This window comes from Enhydra lutris, unplaced genomic scaffold (assembly GCF_002288905.1).
Source record: "Enhydra lutris kenyoni isolate GAN:26980312 unplaced genomic scaffold, ASM228890v2 scaffoldscaffold7, whole genome shotgun sequence".
Taxonomy (NCBI): Eukaryota; Metazoa; Chordata; class Mammalia; order Carnivora; family Mustelidae; genus Enhydra; species Enhydra lutris.
The window spans coordinates 29,027,341-29,048,109 of NW_019154091.1; the positions used below are offsets into that span (position 1 = coordinate 29,027,341).

Genomic DNA, 20,769 nt, shown 5'->3' on the forward strand with positions numbered 1-20,769 from the left:
TAGTTATAGAAGCTTAAAAAAATCTTAGGTTTGTGAACAATAGCATACCTGATAACAAGCAGCTTAAAAAATACATAAATAAAACTTTAAAGAACAAGGGGAAAAATGTTACTTTCCCACTACTACTTATAATTTTTATCCAAAAATGCCATTTTTACCTATTTTAACTTGGACATACGCATATCGTATCTCCGAAATTTTAAAAATCCATTTCTCTAATGTTATTTCCTAAGAACAGTTACACTATCCTGTTATTCAAGATCTTAACTCAACTCCACACTATCAGCTCCACAAACATAAACTGCATAGAAGATAATGTGCTTACAGAACTTAATAAAAGGGTAGATCAGTGCTGACCTGCATATATGTCACCTTCCTATAATAGTCGGGAACACCATAGCTCCATCAGCTCCAACAAACAGATCTCCTAATATGACACAAAGAAATCTACAGCTTACAGAAACTCTACCTACAAAAAATACAGGCATCATCACTATTTCATGGACACTTAAGTATCATTTGAAAGAAGTCCAGAAAGACTATAAAGTGATTTATCTCTACAGTGTCCTGCCTAGGTTCCATACCAGCTCAGATGATGCACTCACACCTAAGTCTGATACTACATTAAGCCCCATGTGCCCACTTGACTACATCATATTTCACTGGAATTTATATCAGAGCTCATAACACCACTACAAGTTAATACCAAAGTGAAAACAATTCTAGAATTCCAATGTCTTCCTGAATCATTTACATGCAAATGTATTTAGGACTACTAGATTATTTGCAAAGACTAAAAATACTTTCAGAGCAATGAAAAACTATAGACAATTTTAAAAATTAAGTTCTTAAATTACATAGAAAGACTATAAATTAATGCAAGAAAATCATATGAAAAATATAAATACATGCAAGCTCTATGAATTATCAGGAGTTTGTGCATATTCAAAAATAAAACTTTTACACAGATTTTTTCCATGTTAATGGAAGAAACACATCACATATGAAATAGAAAATGCCTTATACATTTCCTCACTTGAAGCTCTGATAAACAATGAAAGAAACATTACAGGTCAATTCTGGAAGCCCCTTTACTTGAACATAATAAGCTTCATGAGAATAAGAACTTTATTTTGTTCATAATTATAATCTCAATGCCTAGAAGAGTAACTAGCACATAGCAGGTACTCAAAGATCCACTGAATAAATGAATAATCTGGTACCAAGTCAACATAAAAGAAACCTGCAATTTAGTCTACCAGCAATAGCTAACCGGAAATAGGGTTACAAAAAGAAAACTAACAAATTCGAATTAACTCAAAATTTCCTTTTCTCTCTTAAAGGTAAATAAAACTAATTAGTTCTGCGGCACCTGGGTGGCTCAGTTGGTTAAGCATCTGCCTTTGGTCATGCTTCTGATCCTGGAGTCCTGGGATCAAGTCCCACATCAGACTCCCTGCTCAGCAGGGAGTCTGCTTCTCCCTCCCATGTGCCTGCATGCATACTCTCTCTCTCAAATTAATAAAAATCTTTAAAAAAATGAATTATTTTGATGAATGATGTTACCAAATACATGTAAGAAGTATCCCCAACACAATGACATGGGACAACCAACCATAACAGAAGAAGAGTAAAACTAAAACAGTTCAGTAAGTCCCTATATGTCTTGAACAGAATTAACACCAAGGACATGACATTTTATTTGGATGGGTGTACAGAATATGATGGGAATCTGTTGTTCTGGGAAGAAACATTTTTAAAACATTTAATCTGGTATATGAAAACAAAGACTTTGTAATAGAAACTCTTAAAAAATATAAAGAAAGTTAAGTCTTTAATAGTCAATTTTCTAAGTGTTGTCCCAATTTCCTTTGTCACACAAAAAAAGTAAAAAGTATAAAATAGGAAAACTATACAATGATGAATAAAATTAGAAAAAATGCTTTTTAAACATATAAAAATGTTTCATAATGGCATAAATTTGAACTCTGAAACACCAAGCTCAGAAAGTATCTCCTTTAGGAAGAATTTTTGATGAGATATAATTGGATGAGATAGTCTGGGAGAAGAAGGGATGGCATGGGATAGAATGTACTATACTTCGTAACTCCTGCCAAATACGTGCACGTGTATGCATACTGGGTCATATTGTGTTCAATACCATTTTCTACTACTGTATACACTCATAAATTTTTTTAAATACTAAGAAAAAAAAGAAAATGTCTCCTTAACTTTTATAATAATTGATAAATAAAGGCTCTTTATAAGTCACAGTGCATGGCCAAGCCATATAAGCAGTATTTACATCTGTGGTTTTTTGCTAAACTACACAGTTACACACAGGTTCTCAGTTCTGCACATTAAAATCAACAGGACAGCATTTAAAAAATACAAATGCCTAGTTTCCATCCCTAGAGTCTGATTTAATTCATTGGGATGAAACACAGGCATTAATACTTTTTAAAAAATATTAACCTCCCCAGGTTATTTCAATGTGCAGCCAAAGCTGAAAACTGCTAATCTAAAAAGATGTTTATTGTCAGATTATGCTCTTCTCATACATGTAATGCTTCTTTCTTTTATGGAATTCTGAAAACTCATTCCCTTGCTCTTTCCAATTGCCTGACATTTTCATTTTCAAGAAATCAACAATATTAGGCAACAACAAAGAAAAAAAGAACAATTCACATAATCCTGAAGATCTAATCTAGAGCAGTTAAAAATCACTTTACATGCTAAATATACTAAAACCCTGTGGTCTTATCTTAACACTTTGTATTGTTCTGGTAAGAACCTTCACTTTCAATAGAAAAAGAATGCCAGAAAGGAAAAAAACAAAAACCAAAAACAACACACCGGCATGACCTGATTTTAATTCACCAAAAGCTTATGAGTTACTATTAACTTCTTAATTGCCACTGTTTCCAAGAAATGATACAGTACAAAGTGTAACTATTGTATATGAGAGTGATTCCCCAGGCCATACATGAAAATCAGATTCACTGGGTAACAATGATGTAGAAATGTAGCATTACACATTCTAGCCAATTTTGGCCAGGTTTTCTGAATTGGGAAATGTGGATAAATCATAAAATCAGACTAAAATCAGCAAGAAATTAAATGTCCTTTTAGTTATAAAACACAAATTAATCAATAAGGAAAAAAAACATTTTAACTCTGTATATTTACTATTTTTAAAGGAATCACAAATAGATGTGACTACATCATTAAATGGGCTACCTAAATCATATTTGGTGTAGTATATATGTTCTATCAGGCTGTTAGCTTGGCTCTTTTTTGTTATCTACATGTAGATTATCACCACAAAGCAACACAGATTTAAATATACACATGTAATACATAAAGGAGAACAGTCACTGGACATACATAAATGGGAGACTATAATGAGCTGTGAAGGTCTCAGTAAGCACTGAAATTAGAACAGTATGATTTAGTGGTATACTCCATCTCCCCCTGGTGCTTTAGGATGAAATAACATGTTTGTTTGTTTTTTTTTTAAGGCTAGAAAAACGTGCATGAGAGAAATCTAAAGCAATTTTTTAAAGTGTTTCTATTTTCTGCCATGAATAACTACAAAACAGAATATGTATTCTTAAGGACTTTTTTTTTTTTTTACAAAGTTAACAGCCAACAAAAAGAGATGAAGAGGAAATATAACTAAAATAGGAGTTCAATGTATTAAAGCACCAAATCATCCTTGTGATAGAGAAACATTAAAGAATTTTCTCTGCACTTTTATTTTTATTATATTGTAGCAGATCAGTTTTAGATTTCAAAAGATTTACTTCATACCTCCAGTGGTATGTGGTTTCTTTTTAGATGGAACTGTATTGACCATGTCCCACTCTGCTTCGTAACTGTTCAGATGTTCCGATCCCCGATGACCTCTTTCCTTTGGGGCCTGCGTCCACTCTACAACTGAACTGGAGTCCTAAAAAAAATATACATATAAAATATTTAGGTACTAAAACTAGAATTTAATTTAACAACATATTCTCAACTTCTCCATAAAGTTTGGAGATTATGACAGACATCACTGGTGGGAGGACCAACCACTATTTCCTATCCTTTTCTATCTTCACCTACCACCCACTCCATCCCCACCACTTCTCCACATCCCCCAACCCCATACCATGTGGTCATCCCCCTCACCCACACCCCGCCCCCGCCAAGAAAGAAAAGCTTGCCCATGCAGTTAGTGTTGCCAATGAAATAAAAGCAGAGGTCAACTGCAGGGCTTTTGGAAATGCTTTTGCTTTCCTAATAAAAAAGCCTCATCCCTTTTCCACTTTCCCCTACTTTGAATGTAGCTATGATGCCTAAAAATATGGCAGCCATGTTATGACTGCAAGAGAAAAAACAGGAGAATCACTCCAAACCTGTAGATCTGTAGTTATTTGAGAAAAATAACCAAGATAGCAATTTTATTTAAGCCACCACTGGTTGCATATTTCTCAGTCAAAATTTGCTAAGAGCTATAAATAACATATCCACATGTATAGTTCTACAAAACTTAACATTTTAAAAGAGAATAAAACCAAAAGTCTAAAATTCAATATTAATAATTTAAATAAAAATATTTAATTCCTATACAATAAAAGGTAGCACAGGTATGTTAAAAATAAACAAGACTGGGTGAAAATGTTTTCAAAATGTACAGCAGACAAAAGAAAAACATCCAGACTACAAAAACAACACCTACCAAATTATTTAGAAATAGGCAAATATCAAAACAGAAAAACAAATGGTATGCACAAGCAAGTCAAGAAGAAATATGAAGGAACAAGCATATAGAAGACATCCAACTATAGAAACAATCAAAGAAAAATAAGTTAAGGAGTGCCTGGGTGGCTCAGAGGTTAAGCGTCTGCCTTCGGCTCAGGTCATGATCCTAGGGTCCTGGGATGGAGCCCCACATTGGGCTCCCTGCTCAGCGGGGAGCCTGCTTCTCCCTCTCCCACTCCAGCCCTGCTTGTGTTCCCTCTTTCGCAGTTTCTCTCTCTGGCAAATAAATAAATAAAATCTTCAAAAAAAAGAAAAGAAAGAAAGAAAAAAAAAAAAGAAGTTAAGGGGCACCTGGGTGGCTTGGCTTGTTGTGTCTGACTCTTGGTTTCAGCTCAGGTCAGGATCTCAGGACCTGAGATGGAGCCGCACATTGGGTTCACACTCAGCGTGGAATCTGCTCAAGATTCTCTCTCTCCTAGTCCCTCTCCTTCCTCCTCCGCCCCTCCCTCTGCACATGCACACTCTCTCTCACAAATAAATAAAATCTTAAAAAACAAAACAAACAAAAAAAAAACTAAAGAAACTTGGGATGCCTGAGTGGCTCAGTCGGTTAAGTGTCTGCCTTCCACTCAGGTGGAAGCCCTCAAGCCCTCCCAACAGGCTCTCCCCTTGCCAGGGAGTCTGCTTCTCCTTCTCCCTCTACCCCTTCCCCTGCTTGTTCTCTTTCTCTCTCAAATAAATAAAATCTTTAAAAGAAAAAAAACAAACAAACAGAAAAGCAAGTTAAGATGAATTTCAATTTTTTGTCCCATTTAAGTAAAAAATAAAAATATGAAAGACAGTGTAAAGACATAGAAAAAAAAAAAAAACTAGGTCTCGACAGACCAATAATGAAATGTGTAGAGATAAAAGTCTGGCAAGATACACTAAGCAGGGACAGATAAAGAACAGGATTCTAGTAAAGCAGGACTTCGATTTCTATTGTTTGTATTACTTGAATATTTTTACAAGAATGTACTCATGTACTGCTACTGTAATTTTTCAAAAAGAAAAAAAGGAAAATCTGTAGGAACAGAAAGATATTATAAAAGCACAAGAAAATGAAGAAGTAGACTGAAAAAACAGAGAGGAAAACTGAATGAATGAAATCAATGGGGAGACTTAAGAAACATCTACAGAGAGCCATCAGCCCAAAGGCTTGGAAATGGTCGATCAAGTACTTCTGGAAATTAGGGTAGAGGTCAAGCTAAAAAGAGTACTAACAAAAGTCCAAAAGGCTGGAGGGTTACTTGTTAAAGAAAATAAAACAGATTATCTCTGGATTAGGAGAAACCAAGCACACTGAGCAAAGGGATAACACACTGAAAACAAGAATTAATTAAAAGTCCATCTATATAATGAATAAGTGAGATTCCAGCTCTCTTTCTCCACTCAGTTCCCAGAACACTGGCATCCAGGCATACGCTCTCCAGGAGGGAATCTGCAGGAATCTCAGGCAAATGACTAGCCCAAGAGAAAGGATCTAATTTTAACATCAGGGATTCCCCCAAGGGATTACCAAGCCTACCCATACCTACCTATACCTACAGAGGATAGTCGATCACTTTTTTTGTGTCTGCTGTTAAATAATAAGCACCACACGACAAAGATCACCAAACATCAAAGGCAAGAGTCTACACAAAAAAAAAGTCCAAATGAAACAAGGAGAAAAAAGTCAATTAGAAGAAACAGATTATATAGAGATAAAAACATCTTAAAACTACCTTTAAACTCTTTAGAAATAAGGAAAGATATATCCATAAAGATCAGGATGCTATTTTACAAAGGACTGGAAAAAGGACACTTACAATAAAATGTCTTAGAAATTAAAATTATAGCAAAAATGAAAAAGGCAACAGAAGAACTGAAAAATAAAATTAAAGAAACTTAAGGGATTCCTGGGTGGCTGGTCAGTTAAGTGTTAAGTGAGTTAAGTTAACTTAAGTGCGCCTTCAGCTCAGGTCATGATCCCAGGGTCCTGGGATCAAGTCCCACATTGGGCTCCCTGTTCAGCGGGGAGTCTACTTCTCCCTCTGCCTGCCACTCCCCCTGCCTGTGCTCTCTCTCCCTCACAAATAAATAAATAAAATCTTTAAAAAAAAAAAAACAAAAACAAAAACAAACTGAAGAAACCTGGGATGTCTGGGTGGCTCAGTTGGTTAATCATCTGCCTCTGGCTCAGGTCCTGATTCCAGGGTTCTGGGACTGAGTCCCATTTCAGGCTCCTTGCTCAGTAGGGAGACTGCTTCTCCCTCTACCTGCTACTCCCCCTGCTTATACTCTCTCTGACAAACAAATAACATCTTAAAAAAAAAAAAAATTGTACCACCTCACACCAGTCAAAATGGCTAAAATTAACAAGTCAGGAAACGACAGATGTTGGCGAGGATGTGGAGAAAGGGGAACCCTCCTACACCATTAGTGGGAATGCAAGCTGGTGCAGCCATTCTAGAACACAGCATGGAGATTCCTCAAAGATTGAAAACAGAGCTACCCTACAACCCGGCAATCGCACTACTGAGTATTTACCCTAAAGATACAAACACTGTGATCCAAAGGGGCACATGCACCCGAATGTTTATAGCAGCAATTTCCACAATAGCCAAACTATGAAAAGAACCTAGATGTCCATCAACGGATGAATGGATAAAGAAGATGCGGTGTGTGTGTGTGTGTGTGTGTGTGTGTGTGTGTGTGTATACATGTGTATATATATTTTTATATAATGGAGTACTATGCAGCAATCAAAAGAAATGAAATCTTGCCATTTGCAACAATGTGGATGGAACTAGAGGGTATTATGCTGAGTCAAATAAGTCAATCAGAGAAAGAAACTGTCATATGCTCTCCCTGATATGAAGAATTTGAGAGGCAAAGTGGGAAGTTGGGGGATAGGGAAAGAAAAAATGAAACAAGATGGGATCGGGATAGAAACAAACCATAAGAGACACTTTTTTTCCCCCATGAGAGATTCTTAATCTCACAAAACAAACTGGAGGGTTGCCAGGGGGTGGGGGGTAGGGAGAGGGTGTTTGGGTTATGGACATTGGGGAGGGTATGTGCTATGGTGAGTGCTGTGAAGTGTGTAAGCCTGACAATTCACAGACCTGTACCCCTGGGGCTAAAAATACATTATATGTTAACAGGAAAAAAAAGTTAAAAAAAAAAAAAAAAAGAAAGAAAATGAGGAATGATTAGAAAAAAATGGAAGGAACTTCCTAGAAAAAATACACACACATACACACACACAGAATTAAAAACAGGAAAGAAAGGATTAAAAAAGTAGAGGACCAATCCAGGTCTAAAGAGTGCAAGAAAGAAAGAAAATAGAAAATGGAGCAGAAGAAAAAAATCATCACGGAAATAATTCGACATTTCTTACTAACTAAAGAACACAAGTTTCCATATTAAAAGAGCCCATCAAGTGCCCAGAACAATGGATAAAAAGGACCACAAAGGGGCGCCTGGGTGGCTCAGTGGGTTAAGCCCCTGCCTTCAGCTCAGGTCATGATCTCAGGGTCCTGGGGTCGAGCCCCACATCGGGCTCTCTGCTGAACGGGGAGTCTGCTTCCCTCTCTCTCTCTGCCTGCCTCTCTGCCTACTTGTGATCTCTCTTTCTCTCTGTCAAATAAATAAATAAATAAAATTTAAAAAAAAAAAAAAAAAAAAAAAAGGACCACAAAGGCTACTATGAGGACATCTAGAATACAAGAAACAAAGAGACAACCATGAAAGCTTCTGAAGTGAAAAAAAACATACAATGGATCAGGAGTTAGAATGTATTAGACTTAATATTAATAAAGGAAATTAGGCAAATGTAGAGCAATAATGTTAAAAAATACGTGGGAAAATTTCTTTTCAACTGTAATTCTATGTGAGCCAAGCTATCAATTCAGAATTAGGATAGAAAAGTCTAAAGAAAGTAATTTCTTTGCTCCCATACATCCTTTTTTTCAGAAGCAGCAGAGCTGCATGAAAACAAAGGAGTAAACCAAAATAAAAAACAGCACAGGATATAAGAAATGGAGATAAAACTATGAGGAAGAGGCAAAAAGAATCTTCAAGACAACTGCTATACAGCAAACCAAAAGGGCAGCCAGTTCAGAACAAGCTTGTAAGGCAGCTCTGGAAGAAATGTCTCTAGAAGGTGAAAACTGGAGGCACCTGGGTGGCTCAGCTGGCTGAGCATCCAGCTCTTGATTTCGGTTCAGGTCATGGATCTCAGGGTCAGTCAGGCTCTGTACTCAGCAAGGAGTCTGCTTGGGATTCTCTCTCTCCCTCTCTCCGTCTGTCCCCTTCTCCCTCCACCCATGTGAATGGCTCTCTTCCTCTCTCTCAAATAAATAAATTAATCCTTAAAAAAAAAAAAAAGATGAAATCCAAAGATCATATACATGTTGAAATATTTTGAGAAGAGGGTTGTCTGGGTGGCTCAGTCAGCCGAGCATCTGCCTTCAGCTCGGGTCATGATCTCAGGGTCCTGGGATCAGAGTCCTGCATGGGACTCCTTGCTCAGCAGGGAGCCTGCTTCTCCCTCTGCCTGGGAATCCCCCTGCCTGTCCTCGCTCTCTTCCTTTCTCACAAATAAATAAATAAAATCTTTTAAAAATAAGTAAATAGATATTTTTGAGAAGATACGCAGAGAACTGAGCCGGAGTTTCAGGGTGAATTAGAGATAAAACAGAAATCTCTACATTCCACAGTAAGTCAATATACAATACAAATGGTAAACTCACTGCTATCATATAACCTGACAATTCCACTACTAGGTTTTTAAGAGAAAAATATATGTCCACACAGAAACTTGTATGTGAATGTTCATGTCAGCATTATTTAAACTAAAAAAAAACCACCAAAAATCCATCAACTGATGAATGTACAAGATGTGGTATAGTAGTCCTTCCCACCACATATCCATGGTGTTTCTCTCTTCCACAAAGAGTTACCTGTGGTCAGCAAAGGTCCATCTAGAAGCAGATGATCTACCTTCTGACAGTAGGTACATACATTTAGTAGCCTAACACCACGTCACAATGCCTATGTCATTTGCCTAACTTATAAACTTTATTATAGGTATGCACAGGAAAAAAGACAGTATGTATAGGGTTCAATACTATCTGTGGTCTCAGGCATCCAATGGGGGGGGGGGGTCTTAGAATGTAACCCCCATGGATAAGGGGAGACTACTGTATTTCCATAATTGCAATGCTGTTCGGCAGGCAGGCAAGAAAGCAAGAAAGAGAGAGAGTGAAAGAGAAAGAGAAAGAAAGGAAAGAAAGGAAAAAGAAAAAGGAAAAGGAAAAGAACGAACTGAGATATGCTATAACATGGATAAACCCTGAAAACAACAGGCTAAGAGAAAGAAGCCAGTCATGAAAGATCACATACTGTATGAGTCCATCTAGATGAAATGTCCACAACAAGCAAATTCTCAGAAACAAAAAGTAGATTACTGGTTGCAAGAGGCTGGAGTTAAGTGGGAATGAGGGGTATACTACTAAAAGGTACAGTTTCTTTTTTAAGGAGTAATGGAAGTGTTCTAAAATTAGATATTAGTAATGGTTACACAACTCTATATGTATTAACACCAGTGATTTACACACTTTAAAAGAGAAATACTATGGCATATGAATTACAGTTCAAAAAAGTTGTTTAAAAAATGGCTTTCCTGGGGTGCCTGGGTGGCTAAGTGGGTTGAGCCTCTGCCTTCGGCTCAGGTCATGGTCTCAGGACCCTGGGATCAAGACCCACATCGGGCTCTCTGCTCAGCGGGGAGCCTGCTTCCCCCTTTCTCTCTGCCTGCTACTCTGCCTACTTGTGATTTCTGTCAAATAAATAAATAAAATCTTTTAAAAAAATAAAAATAAAAATAAGAATAAAAATGGCATTCCTTACACTGGAATGAATAAATGAATATGTGAATGATGAATGAACACAAAAACAAAAAAATAAAAATAAAAGTGGTACTTCCTTTAGCCACTCCCGTTAAGTACCTTTCCAGCATAGAGAATACTAGAAGAATCTAAAGCATCATCCAATGGTCTCCAGTCCACTATTACTTCAGCATCCTAGAAAAAGAAATTATGGACTATATTTACTATTCAGCAGCATCTTATTCTCAGTTACCTATTTTTAATTCCCTGAACCCAAAATGAAATTAAACCCTTAAATATTAGCATTTTAAATATGCAATATCATAAGTAAACCACTACTTGACAATAAATGTTATGTACATTTTTAAATTCTGCTTATTTTTCATGACAAAAAATTTCTCATACTGAAACTTTTACATAAGTTTTTAATATTCCATGCCACTTTATGGGTCTATTGGAAATATTTTTTTCCTTGGGTGCCTGGCTGGCTCAGTCAGTGAAGTACGGGACTCTTGATAACGGGCTTGTGAGTTCAAGCCCCACACTGATTGTAGAAATTACTTAAAAATAAAACCTTAAAAAAATTTTTTTAAATAAAGCATCTTTTAACATCATTTCTACGTTAACATCATTTTCATTTTAACAAATATTTTCATGTTTCATTTTCATCACTGTTCAATTACATAATTTACCTTACACATGAAATTCAAACTTACTGATAATGCCTCGGAGATAAACCACTGCATAAACAATTATTAAATAAAATCATTTACTAAAAACATACCTTTTCTAACACACGTAATATTCCTGAAATCAAGCTGTCTTGGTCATTGGTTTTTCCACAAGATGAGTGAATATAGACCCCTTCCTGTTCATATATAATCTGGAACAACAACAACAAAAAAAATCACACCATTATTATACAGTAATATTTTGACATTTGTTTAAAAAAAAATTAGATGTTTTCATACAAAGCCACATTCTGATTATTTCATATACAAATGTATTATTTTAAAAATACCACTCAGGCTTAAGAGCACTTTAAACTAAGATAAATTGGAAGGAAGTTTGCTGTATAGAAGTTTGTTGGTTTAGCAGTAATCACAATCTTGATCATCCCCATAAACAAAGATGTCACATTAATTAATACATGTCTCAAGTGAATTCCACTTAAAATATATTCTTAACGTTAAGCAAGATACTGGTTTCAAACTGAAAAAGGCCATGAAAATATTCAAAAATAAGAACAGATGAAATACAATAAGGAATCAATGCTTTCTAACCATTCCTAGAACAGCACGTTTTACACTAAAATCATTTCAGTGAGTTTTGTAGCACAGTACCATAGAAACTCAGGGAATAATATGGGAGTTTTCAAGAGTAATGATGAGGACTTCTAGGAATGATTAAAGTATTCATCCACACAAATATTTACTGAGTGCGTGTATATGTAAAATCATGTGAAAGACTACAGTTAGATATAATTAAAACATGGTCCTGAACAATAATATCCTATGAGAATATAAGGGAGACTGAAGTTAACTCCTGAGTAAACTGAACCATGTCAAGTTAAGACTTATCTTCTATTAGCATAATATTATAAATTAAGATTCCAGTACTGGGACCTACTTCAAAAATTAACTTTTTTTCATGACAGAAATAAGAGAAATAAAATCATCACTTTGAGACCTAAGTACTTTTGACATATACAAGTTTGGAATAGAGTGTAAACTTCTGTTTATGTTAACCTTTTTCTTTTTTCCTTAATTCCAATATAATTAACATACAATTATATTAGTTTCAGGTGTACAACATAGTGATTCAACAATTCTATACATTACTCAGTGCTCATCATAAGTGTACTTTTTTTTAATTAATTCAATTAACATGTAATATCTTATTTGTTTCAGGGGTACAGGTCTGTGATTCATCAGTCTTATGTAATACCCAGTGCCCATTACAACACATACCCTCTCTTAATCCCCTTCACCTATTTCTCCCATCCCCCACCCACCTGCTCTTTAGTAGCCACCAGTTTGTTCTCTATATTTAAGGTCCTTGTTTTTTTGTCTGTCTCTTTTTCTTTGTTCATTGGTTTTGTTTGTCAAATTCCACATATTTCCCTGAATGACTTATTTCACTTAGCATTACACACTCTAGATCCATGCATGTTGTTGCAAATGACAAATCTTCATCTTTTTATAGCTGAGTAATATTTGCATTGTGTGTGGGGGGGGTGTATATCACATCTTCTTTATCCATTCATCTGTGAATGGATACTTGGGATGCTTCCATATTTTAGCTATTGTAAATAATGCTGCTATAAACATAGAGATGCATGTATCCCTCTGAATTAGTGTTTCTGTATTCTTTCGGTAAATACCCAGTAGTGGAATTACTGGATCTTATGGTAATTCCTTTAATGTTTTGAGAAATCGCCATACTGTTTTCCACGGTGGCTGCACCAGTTTGTATTCCCACCAACAGTGCACAAGGGTTCTTTTTCTCCACATCCTTGCCAACAGTTGTTTCTTGTATTGATTAGTCATTCTGACAGGCATGAGGTGGTATCTCATCATGGTTCTGATTTGCATTTCCCTGATGATAAGTGATGATGAGGATCTTTTCATGTGTCTTTTGGCCATCTGTGTATCTTCTTAGGAGAAATGTCTGTTCTTATCTTCTGCCCATTTAATTGGATTATTTGGTTGCTTTGGTATTGAGCTGCATAAGTTCTTTATATATTTTGGGTACTAACCCTTTATCAGATATGTCATTTGCAAAGATCTTCTCCCATTCTATAGGCTGCCTTTAAGTTTTACTGATTGTTTCCTGGTGGGGGATGGGTGAAATAGGTGAAGGGGATTTTATCTTGATGCAGTTCCAATAGTTTATTTTTGCTTTTGTTTTCCTTGCCTGAGGAGACATATCTAGAAAAATGTCATTATAAATGATGTCAAAGAAATTATTACCTATGCTTTCTTCTAGGACTTATATGGTTTCAGGACTCATCTTTAGGTCTTTAATCCATTTGGGGCTTATTTTTGTGTATGGTATAAGAAAATGCTCCAGTTTCATTCTTCTACATATAGCTGTCCAGTTTTCCCAACACCACTTGTTGAAGAGACTGTATTTCCCCCAATGCATACTCTTGCCTCCTCTGTTGAAAATTAATTGACATGGGTTTATTTCTGGGGTTTCTGTTCTGTTCCACCCAGCTGTGTGTCTATTTTTGTGCCAGTAACATACTGTTTGATTACAACAGCTTTGCAGTATATCTTGAAACCTGGGGCAGTTATATCTCCAATTCCGTTCTTTTTCAAGACTGCTTTGGCCAGTCAGGGTCTTTTGTGGTTCCATACAAATTTTAGGATTATTTATTTTAGTTCTATGAAAAATGCTGTTGGTATTTTGACAGGGATTGTATTAAATCTGTAGACTGCTTTGGGTAGTGTGGACATTTTATGTTTACCACATCACTATTCAGTATACCATGGAGACCAACATGTAAGCAAGCACTATCACAACCCATCACCATCATGCCCTAGTTATCAATTTAAATGGGTATGCATCTTCCTGTTTTTAACTAACATTTATGAAATACTTATGCACCAGGAACTCCACAGGTTATAGTTTAATTCCCAAAACCCTAGACCACAGGCTCTAATAACTGTATCCTACTTTATCATTAGAATGGAAAGCCCATTTGCGTTAATGAGAAAACTGAAAGAGAGGTTAAATGCCTCAGATCACCGATGCAAATAGTAAGGGACTGTTAATGAGTGGAGGTTAAAATCCAGGCAATCTCGTACCAGAGAACTCTGCTACTACATTATAAAGTACATTACTTTTACTGTTATTCCCATGTTATGTTATCACTTGTGATATGAAGTTATATGTCAGGAAAAGAGTCCTTCTAGTAAACAAGATCACCAGAGAAGTTCTGATTTCAAAAACCCAAGATAGCCTTCAATGAAATAGTTGTTAAGCACCAGACCAACATTAAGCAGAAGGCAAAGACTGGGGACGGTATGAGTTGGGAAGCAGTAAGAGACAATTCTGTATATTTTGCATAAAGATAAAAACCTTTAAAGTACACAGATTTATTCACAAATGTGCATAAAGAGGGACGCCTGGGTGGCTCAGTTGGTTAAACAAATGTGCATAAAGATATGCTTAAGACTATTCACAATACTATTATTTATAGCATCAGGTTGGGTGAGGGAGGGAGAAAAAAGGAAAGTGAGGAATATAAAAATCCACACAGAGTGAAATGATCAGATATATCCTAGGACAGTCATTCTATGGGGAATACTTTTCGGAAATCAATAAAGGAAATGATAGATCAAATGATCAAACATGGAAAAAAACTGCCAGTTATAGATAGTATGACATTTTTATTTTTTTTTTAAAGCTTCTCTAAATTACTGTAAAATACCCAGAACAAGTTCTGGAAGGACACACTTTAAGATGTTAACAGATTACTTGTAAAAGAGAATGGGATACTGAAAGACTGAAAGAAAACTGTAATTGTCTATGTTAATGTCTCTAACCTACTTGAATATTTCGAAGTTAAAATACAGTTACACATTGCTTAGTAATAAAAAATAATTTTAGGGGCGCCTGGGTGGCTCAGTTGGTTAAGTGACTGCCTTCGGCTCAGGTCATGATCCTGGAGTCCTGGGACTGAGTCCCACATCGGGCTCCCTGCTCAGCCAGGAGTCTGCTTCTCCCGCTGACCTCAATCCTCTCATGCTCTCTCTCTCTCTCTCTCAAATAAATAAAATCATTAAAATTTTTGAAAAAAAAGATAACTTTAATAAGTAAAAAAGGAAATTGCAGCAGTATAAACTATAACCTTTGCAGACTTCACTTTATCAATTTCTAAAACAAGAGGTTAAACTAGATAATTATATCTGGGACCACAATATGGAAGTATGGAAAGGTTAAGGGAAAGAAATCCGTTAAAATCTCGAGCTTGAAAGAGAAACAGATCAAAGACATATCTGGAAAGCACAGGTTAGCATATTTTCCACCTAAGTCTCAGCTAAAACAGTAGTTAAAAGCTTCATAGTTTTCAGGTCTCCTGAGTGGCTCAGTTGGTTAAGCCACCATTCTTGGTTTCAGCTCAGATCATGATCTCATGGGTCATGGGATCAAGCCCCACATCATGCTCCCTGCTCAGTGGGGAGTCTGCTTGAAATTCTCTCCCTCTACCCCTTCCCCCCAACACAGACACACTCTCTCTCAAATAAAAAAAATAAATGTTTAAAAAAAAAAAAAAAAAAAAGGGAGCTTCAAAGTTCTCATAGCAGAAAGAGGGAGACTCATTTGCCCAGAAAAGCTTGGTATCATTAACAATGCAACCTAAGATTCTGTGATACTATTAACACTAAACAGACTCTGGAACTTTAATAAAGTTAGTAAATACTAAAGAAACAAATAAAACACTTTACCTAACTGAAGCACATTAAAGTTCTTTCTTTCCCATGCATATATTGGTCAAGTGTTACTTATTCTCTTTTTCATTTAAGAAAAAGTTGAGCTTCCTAAGTAATTCAGCTGAGAAAATATTTTAAAAGCATTTAAGTACCAGGCATCTTACAAAAAATCCAAGCTGCACTCATTCTGGGTTCTGTGTTCCTTAACTCTTTAGCACAAATTACATGCCTAAAAATCCACCACTCCAAACCCAGACTTAGGTACTGTCTTTAGAAAGCAGTCATGTTCAGCTTTCTAATTTGAAGGGTGTGATGTTAACCAATACAAATTACTAATTCTGCCAGAAATAGAATGAAATTAATAAACTTACCTTCCTGAGCTCCTAAACCTTATGAAGTCTTATGAGATTTAAAGGGACCAAACTAGTTGCATCAGTACATAATTTATTTCAAATAGGAAACAATTGAATAACAGTTTTAACTATTTATTGTTTTCAAAGCATTTCCATCTCATTTAATCCTCAGAGCCAAATTGAATGTGTCAGAAATAGACCTTATTTCCATCTCTATCTTACAGAAGAATAAACTGTGACACAAAGCTGTTCAGTGACTTGACTCAAGACCATATGCATACCAAAGGAAGGAGTGGAGATTTCCCAATGCCTTTATCCATTAAATTTCAACTGTTACTGCCTCAAGAACCTACTAAAAAAAAAAAAACCTACTAAAAAAAAACCTCTATGTGGCTTCTCTAGAGGAAAGCAGTTTCTGAAATTAGACACAGATGCAGAAAATAATGTTGCTTAGGACTAAAAACAATTTTTAAATGTCTTTAATTTATAAACCAATGCAGCAGCTAACTATTTAATAATATGGTCTTCAAACAAAAATCTTTGGTTTTCTCCCATCTGTACTTCTAAATATTAAACATAAAAAGCTTAGTACTTCCCTTTATATCGTCTTGGTTTGAATCACTCATTTTAATATAGTACTTCACTCTACTTTTGCGGGAGTGATTTTACTTTTTTTTTTTTTTTTACAGCATGTATCTGCTCGTCACTCCACCTTCTGGGTACATGTGTCTAATAAAACACTACTCTACAGCTATCAACTACCTTCAATAGCTCAAAACACAAAAACAGAAGGCCAACTAAAATTCTGATCTTACGCAATATAAAAAACAGTTATTTCTTCTTCCTTAGACTCTATATGTGAATTGATTCCTGAGGAGTATCTCTGCCATAGAACATTCTGCTTCCTATCTCCATCAATAGTAATAATTAGAATTTGAAAAGCTATCTCCAAGCTTGTTTGATATAAAAAATTATTTTGCTATGGGGGATAATTATGATATCAGGCATTTCATCTGAAGCAATACATTTAGTAAAACAGGCTTCCAATTTCTTTCCTCGGGTTTTCCTCATAATCTCTAGTGCCAAATAAAAAGAAAAGTTAAAATTCTATTATCAGCACATAATGTTTCCATTAAGCATTACCTTACACAGCATTTGTATGTTATCAAATTTGATGCTGTAACACAATTAGGTATGTGTTACCATCCCCACTTTGTAACGGAGGAAAAAATAAAAGGGACGTTAAGTGATTTGATCAAGGTTCTTACACTAGTCTGGGGCTGAGATCCAAAGATCCGCTCTGACAAGTTTTATTTGATCAAAGGATATACAATAACAAGCCAATCAGCATAAGGTGCATAATATAAAGACATCGACAAAATTATTCTAGTATACTAAATGCTCATACTCCAATCTGAAGAAGTCAGCAATTCCAATACTGTGAACATGAGTAGGTCCTCTGTGCTACAGAAAGTAAAGAAAGGACACCAGCAATGCCTCTCTTTCTACTACTTAAGACTTGAAAGAAGATGAAGAATTTCTACACTTTATAGGAAAACAAACTTAAGTCAGAAAGAAAAACAAGAAAAAAATCATATTCCAATGAAGTAAAAGGCAATGAAAACTAACGGTATATGTGCTGCCAAAGCAAGCACGGGAAGCCGGCAAATGGAAAGCCAGGAGAAGAAAAAGACTGAGACAAAAGTCTGTGCTACTAGACATGCACAGCATGTTTAAGACTCCTTTCAAAGAGAAATTCTCAGTTACCTGCACCAAGCATCCCTAATAGGAACACAATGCACAGGCAGTAAAGCCATCCCATGATTGCTACCCTAGGGACACAGGCACTGAATGTAAAAATATAACAGCCTAATCATTTCTCTAGCACACATATCTGAGATACTATAAAAAGTCTGTATCAGAGTCTCCAAGCTTAATAACTTACCAATTTATGATATTCTACAACAGAACAAATTATATGGCAAAAATATATCTGCAATACATCTCTAGTGAAGATACAAGTGGTGTTTTCACTTCCTCTTCCAATTTATTTGGCAGGGAAAACGAAGTATGAAAACTGTATACAACAGGACATATGGTTGTCAAAATCAGGATTTGGGTGGTTTGAGGTTTTGGTTTTAGGACCATGATTCCTGTGTGGTTCAATTTCTCGAAATCAAACAACCTTCTTGCTCATTCGTACTCACTGAATACATACTATGTGCCAGAATTTTGGCTAGATGCAGGTGAAACACGTCAGGCCCTGCCCTCATAATGAGTCAGTTTACTGGTCTTCAGAATACAGTCAGGAAAAATAGCACCTACTTCAAGGACTTGAAATTCATTTTGCATTTCTTATTTAGACAAGGCAAAGAAGTGGATGCTACTGAGTATTTTCCCTCTAAAGAACTTAAGTCTTTAAGATAGAAGGTAAGGGCTATTTAATATACACCCAAAGCCTACTATAGTGCCTGGAACAAATCAGATGCTTAATAAGTATTTGCTGAATAAATGAATGAAAGTAAACTAACAATCAGGGCAGTGGATCTAAGGCCAAAACCTACTTCAGGCTATCTCCTTTTTCCTGCCTTTTCTTTGATAGGTAAATTCAACTCATTCTGTTAAATTATTAACGTAATTCAACTCAAATCTGTCCACCAATTATAGAAGACAAAAGATCGTCCATACAGGCAGTGTCCCTATAACTCCCCACAATATTCACAACAGAATGTCACTTTCTCTGTTTGGTTGACTGTTAAAACATTGTTCTACAGACAGTTAAAAAAAAAAATGCTGAACTTAAGAACTAATCAGGGTTTATAATCAAATTCAAATCTACTTTCAAAAGCTCTGCTAAGAACAGTATTTATGCAAAACTGAATTCACCCACTCATGCTAACAAAAACCTACTCTTCATTAAGTCAAACCATCAGAGAACTGAGGGCATCAAATTGGTACCCTGTATTTACTGAACTACCTTGTATTTACTGAACTACATTGTATTATATAGTACAAAGAACCTACAGAAGACTTTATTCTCTGGTCTACCCTTCAGAAACTAGTTTTCTGGGGTTTTGCTTTTGGGTTTTATTTGAGTGTGGGTCCTATAATCCTTATAATGGATCAGGTTACCCTCTTAGGCTGGTAAAAAACTTAGAGCTGAACTGTGGCCCATCAAAGCATACAGTTTATTTAATAAACGTACTTCCAGTACCATTTACCTTTCTTATCCCTACTTTCCTTTTACCTTTTTTCTAATTTATTTTACATAACTATACTGCTTTTATATATGTGAGCAGCTTAAATCTGTGGAAAATGGCAGCAAAAATTAAATTAACCAATAATCTTGTAATGTTTAAGAAGTCTGAAAGATTTTCCTTAGTAATAGCAGCAGCTAACATTTACTGGGCACTTAGTTGACACCAGGCACTGTTCTGAATGCTTTGCAAATATTAACTCATTTACAACTTTACATTTACAACTTACATTTACAGTTAACTCATTTATAAATCCTCTTTACAATTCCATGATGGAAATATAATTATCCCTCATTTAAAATGAGAAAACTGGGCACAAGGAAGTTAAGAAATGTGCCCAAAAACAGTTAACAAAACCAAAAGACAACTGACAGAATGGGAGAAGATATTTGCAAACAACATATCAGATAAAGGGCTAGTGTCCAAAATCTATAAAGAACTTAGCAAACTCAACACCCAAAGAACAAATAATCCAATCAAGAAATGGGCAGAAGACATGAACAGACATTTCTGCAAAGAAGACATCCAGATGGCCAACAGACACATGAAAAAGTGCTCCACATCACTCGGCATCAGGGAAATACAAATCAAAACCACAATGAGATATCACCTCACACCAGTCAGAATGGCTAAAATTAACGAGTCAGGAAATGACAGATGCTGGCGAGGATGCGGAGAAAGAGGAACCCTCCTACACTGTTGGTGGGAATGCAAGCTGGTGCAACCACTCTGGAAAACAGCATGGAGGTTCCTCAAAAAGTTGAAAATAGAACTACCCTATGACCCAGCAATTGCACTGCTAGGTATTTACCCTAAAGATAGGAACGTAGTGATCTGAAGGGGCACGTGCACCCGAATGTTTATAGCAGCAATGTCTACAATAGCCAAACTATGGAAAGAACCTTGATTTCCATCAACAGATGAATGGCTAAAGAAGATGTGGTATTTATACACAATGGAATACTACGCAGCCATCAAAAGAAATGAAATCTTGCCATTTGCGATGACGTGGATGGAACTAGAGGGTATCATGCTTAGTGAAATAAGTCAATCGGAGAAA

The 20,769-nt window shown here is 35.9% G+C and overlaps 1 protein-coding gene across 4 annotated transcripts in view; it reads right to left on the bottom strand.

Annotated features, from left to right (window-relative positions):
• The window catches only part of LOC111142123 (TBC1 domain family member 15), a 65,607-nt gene that overhangs the window by 40,964 nt on the left and 3,874 nt on the right, over nucleotides 1–20,769 (bottom strand). For 2 of the 4 annotated variants that reach the window (XM_022495098.1, XM_022495097.1), the window contains exons 2-4: nucleotides 11,443–11,541; nucleotides 10,779–10,853; nucleotides 3,814–3,952 (exon numbers count right to left, since the gene is read on the bottom strand). In XM_022495098.1, coding sequence (XP_022350806.1) covers nucleotides 3,814–3,952; nucleotides 10,779–10,853; nucleotides 11,443–11,541 — 313 coding nt within the window. Of the gene's footprint in view, nucleotides 1–3,813; nucleotides 3,953–6,323; nucleotides 6,382–10,778; nucleotides 10,854–11,442; nucleotides 11,542–13,630; nucleotides 13,646–20,769 lie in introns of those variants that run through there. The other 2 variants (XM_022495100.1, XM_022495101.1) reach the window with 2 other exon arrangements.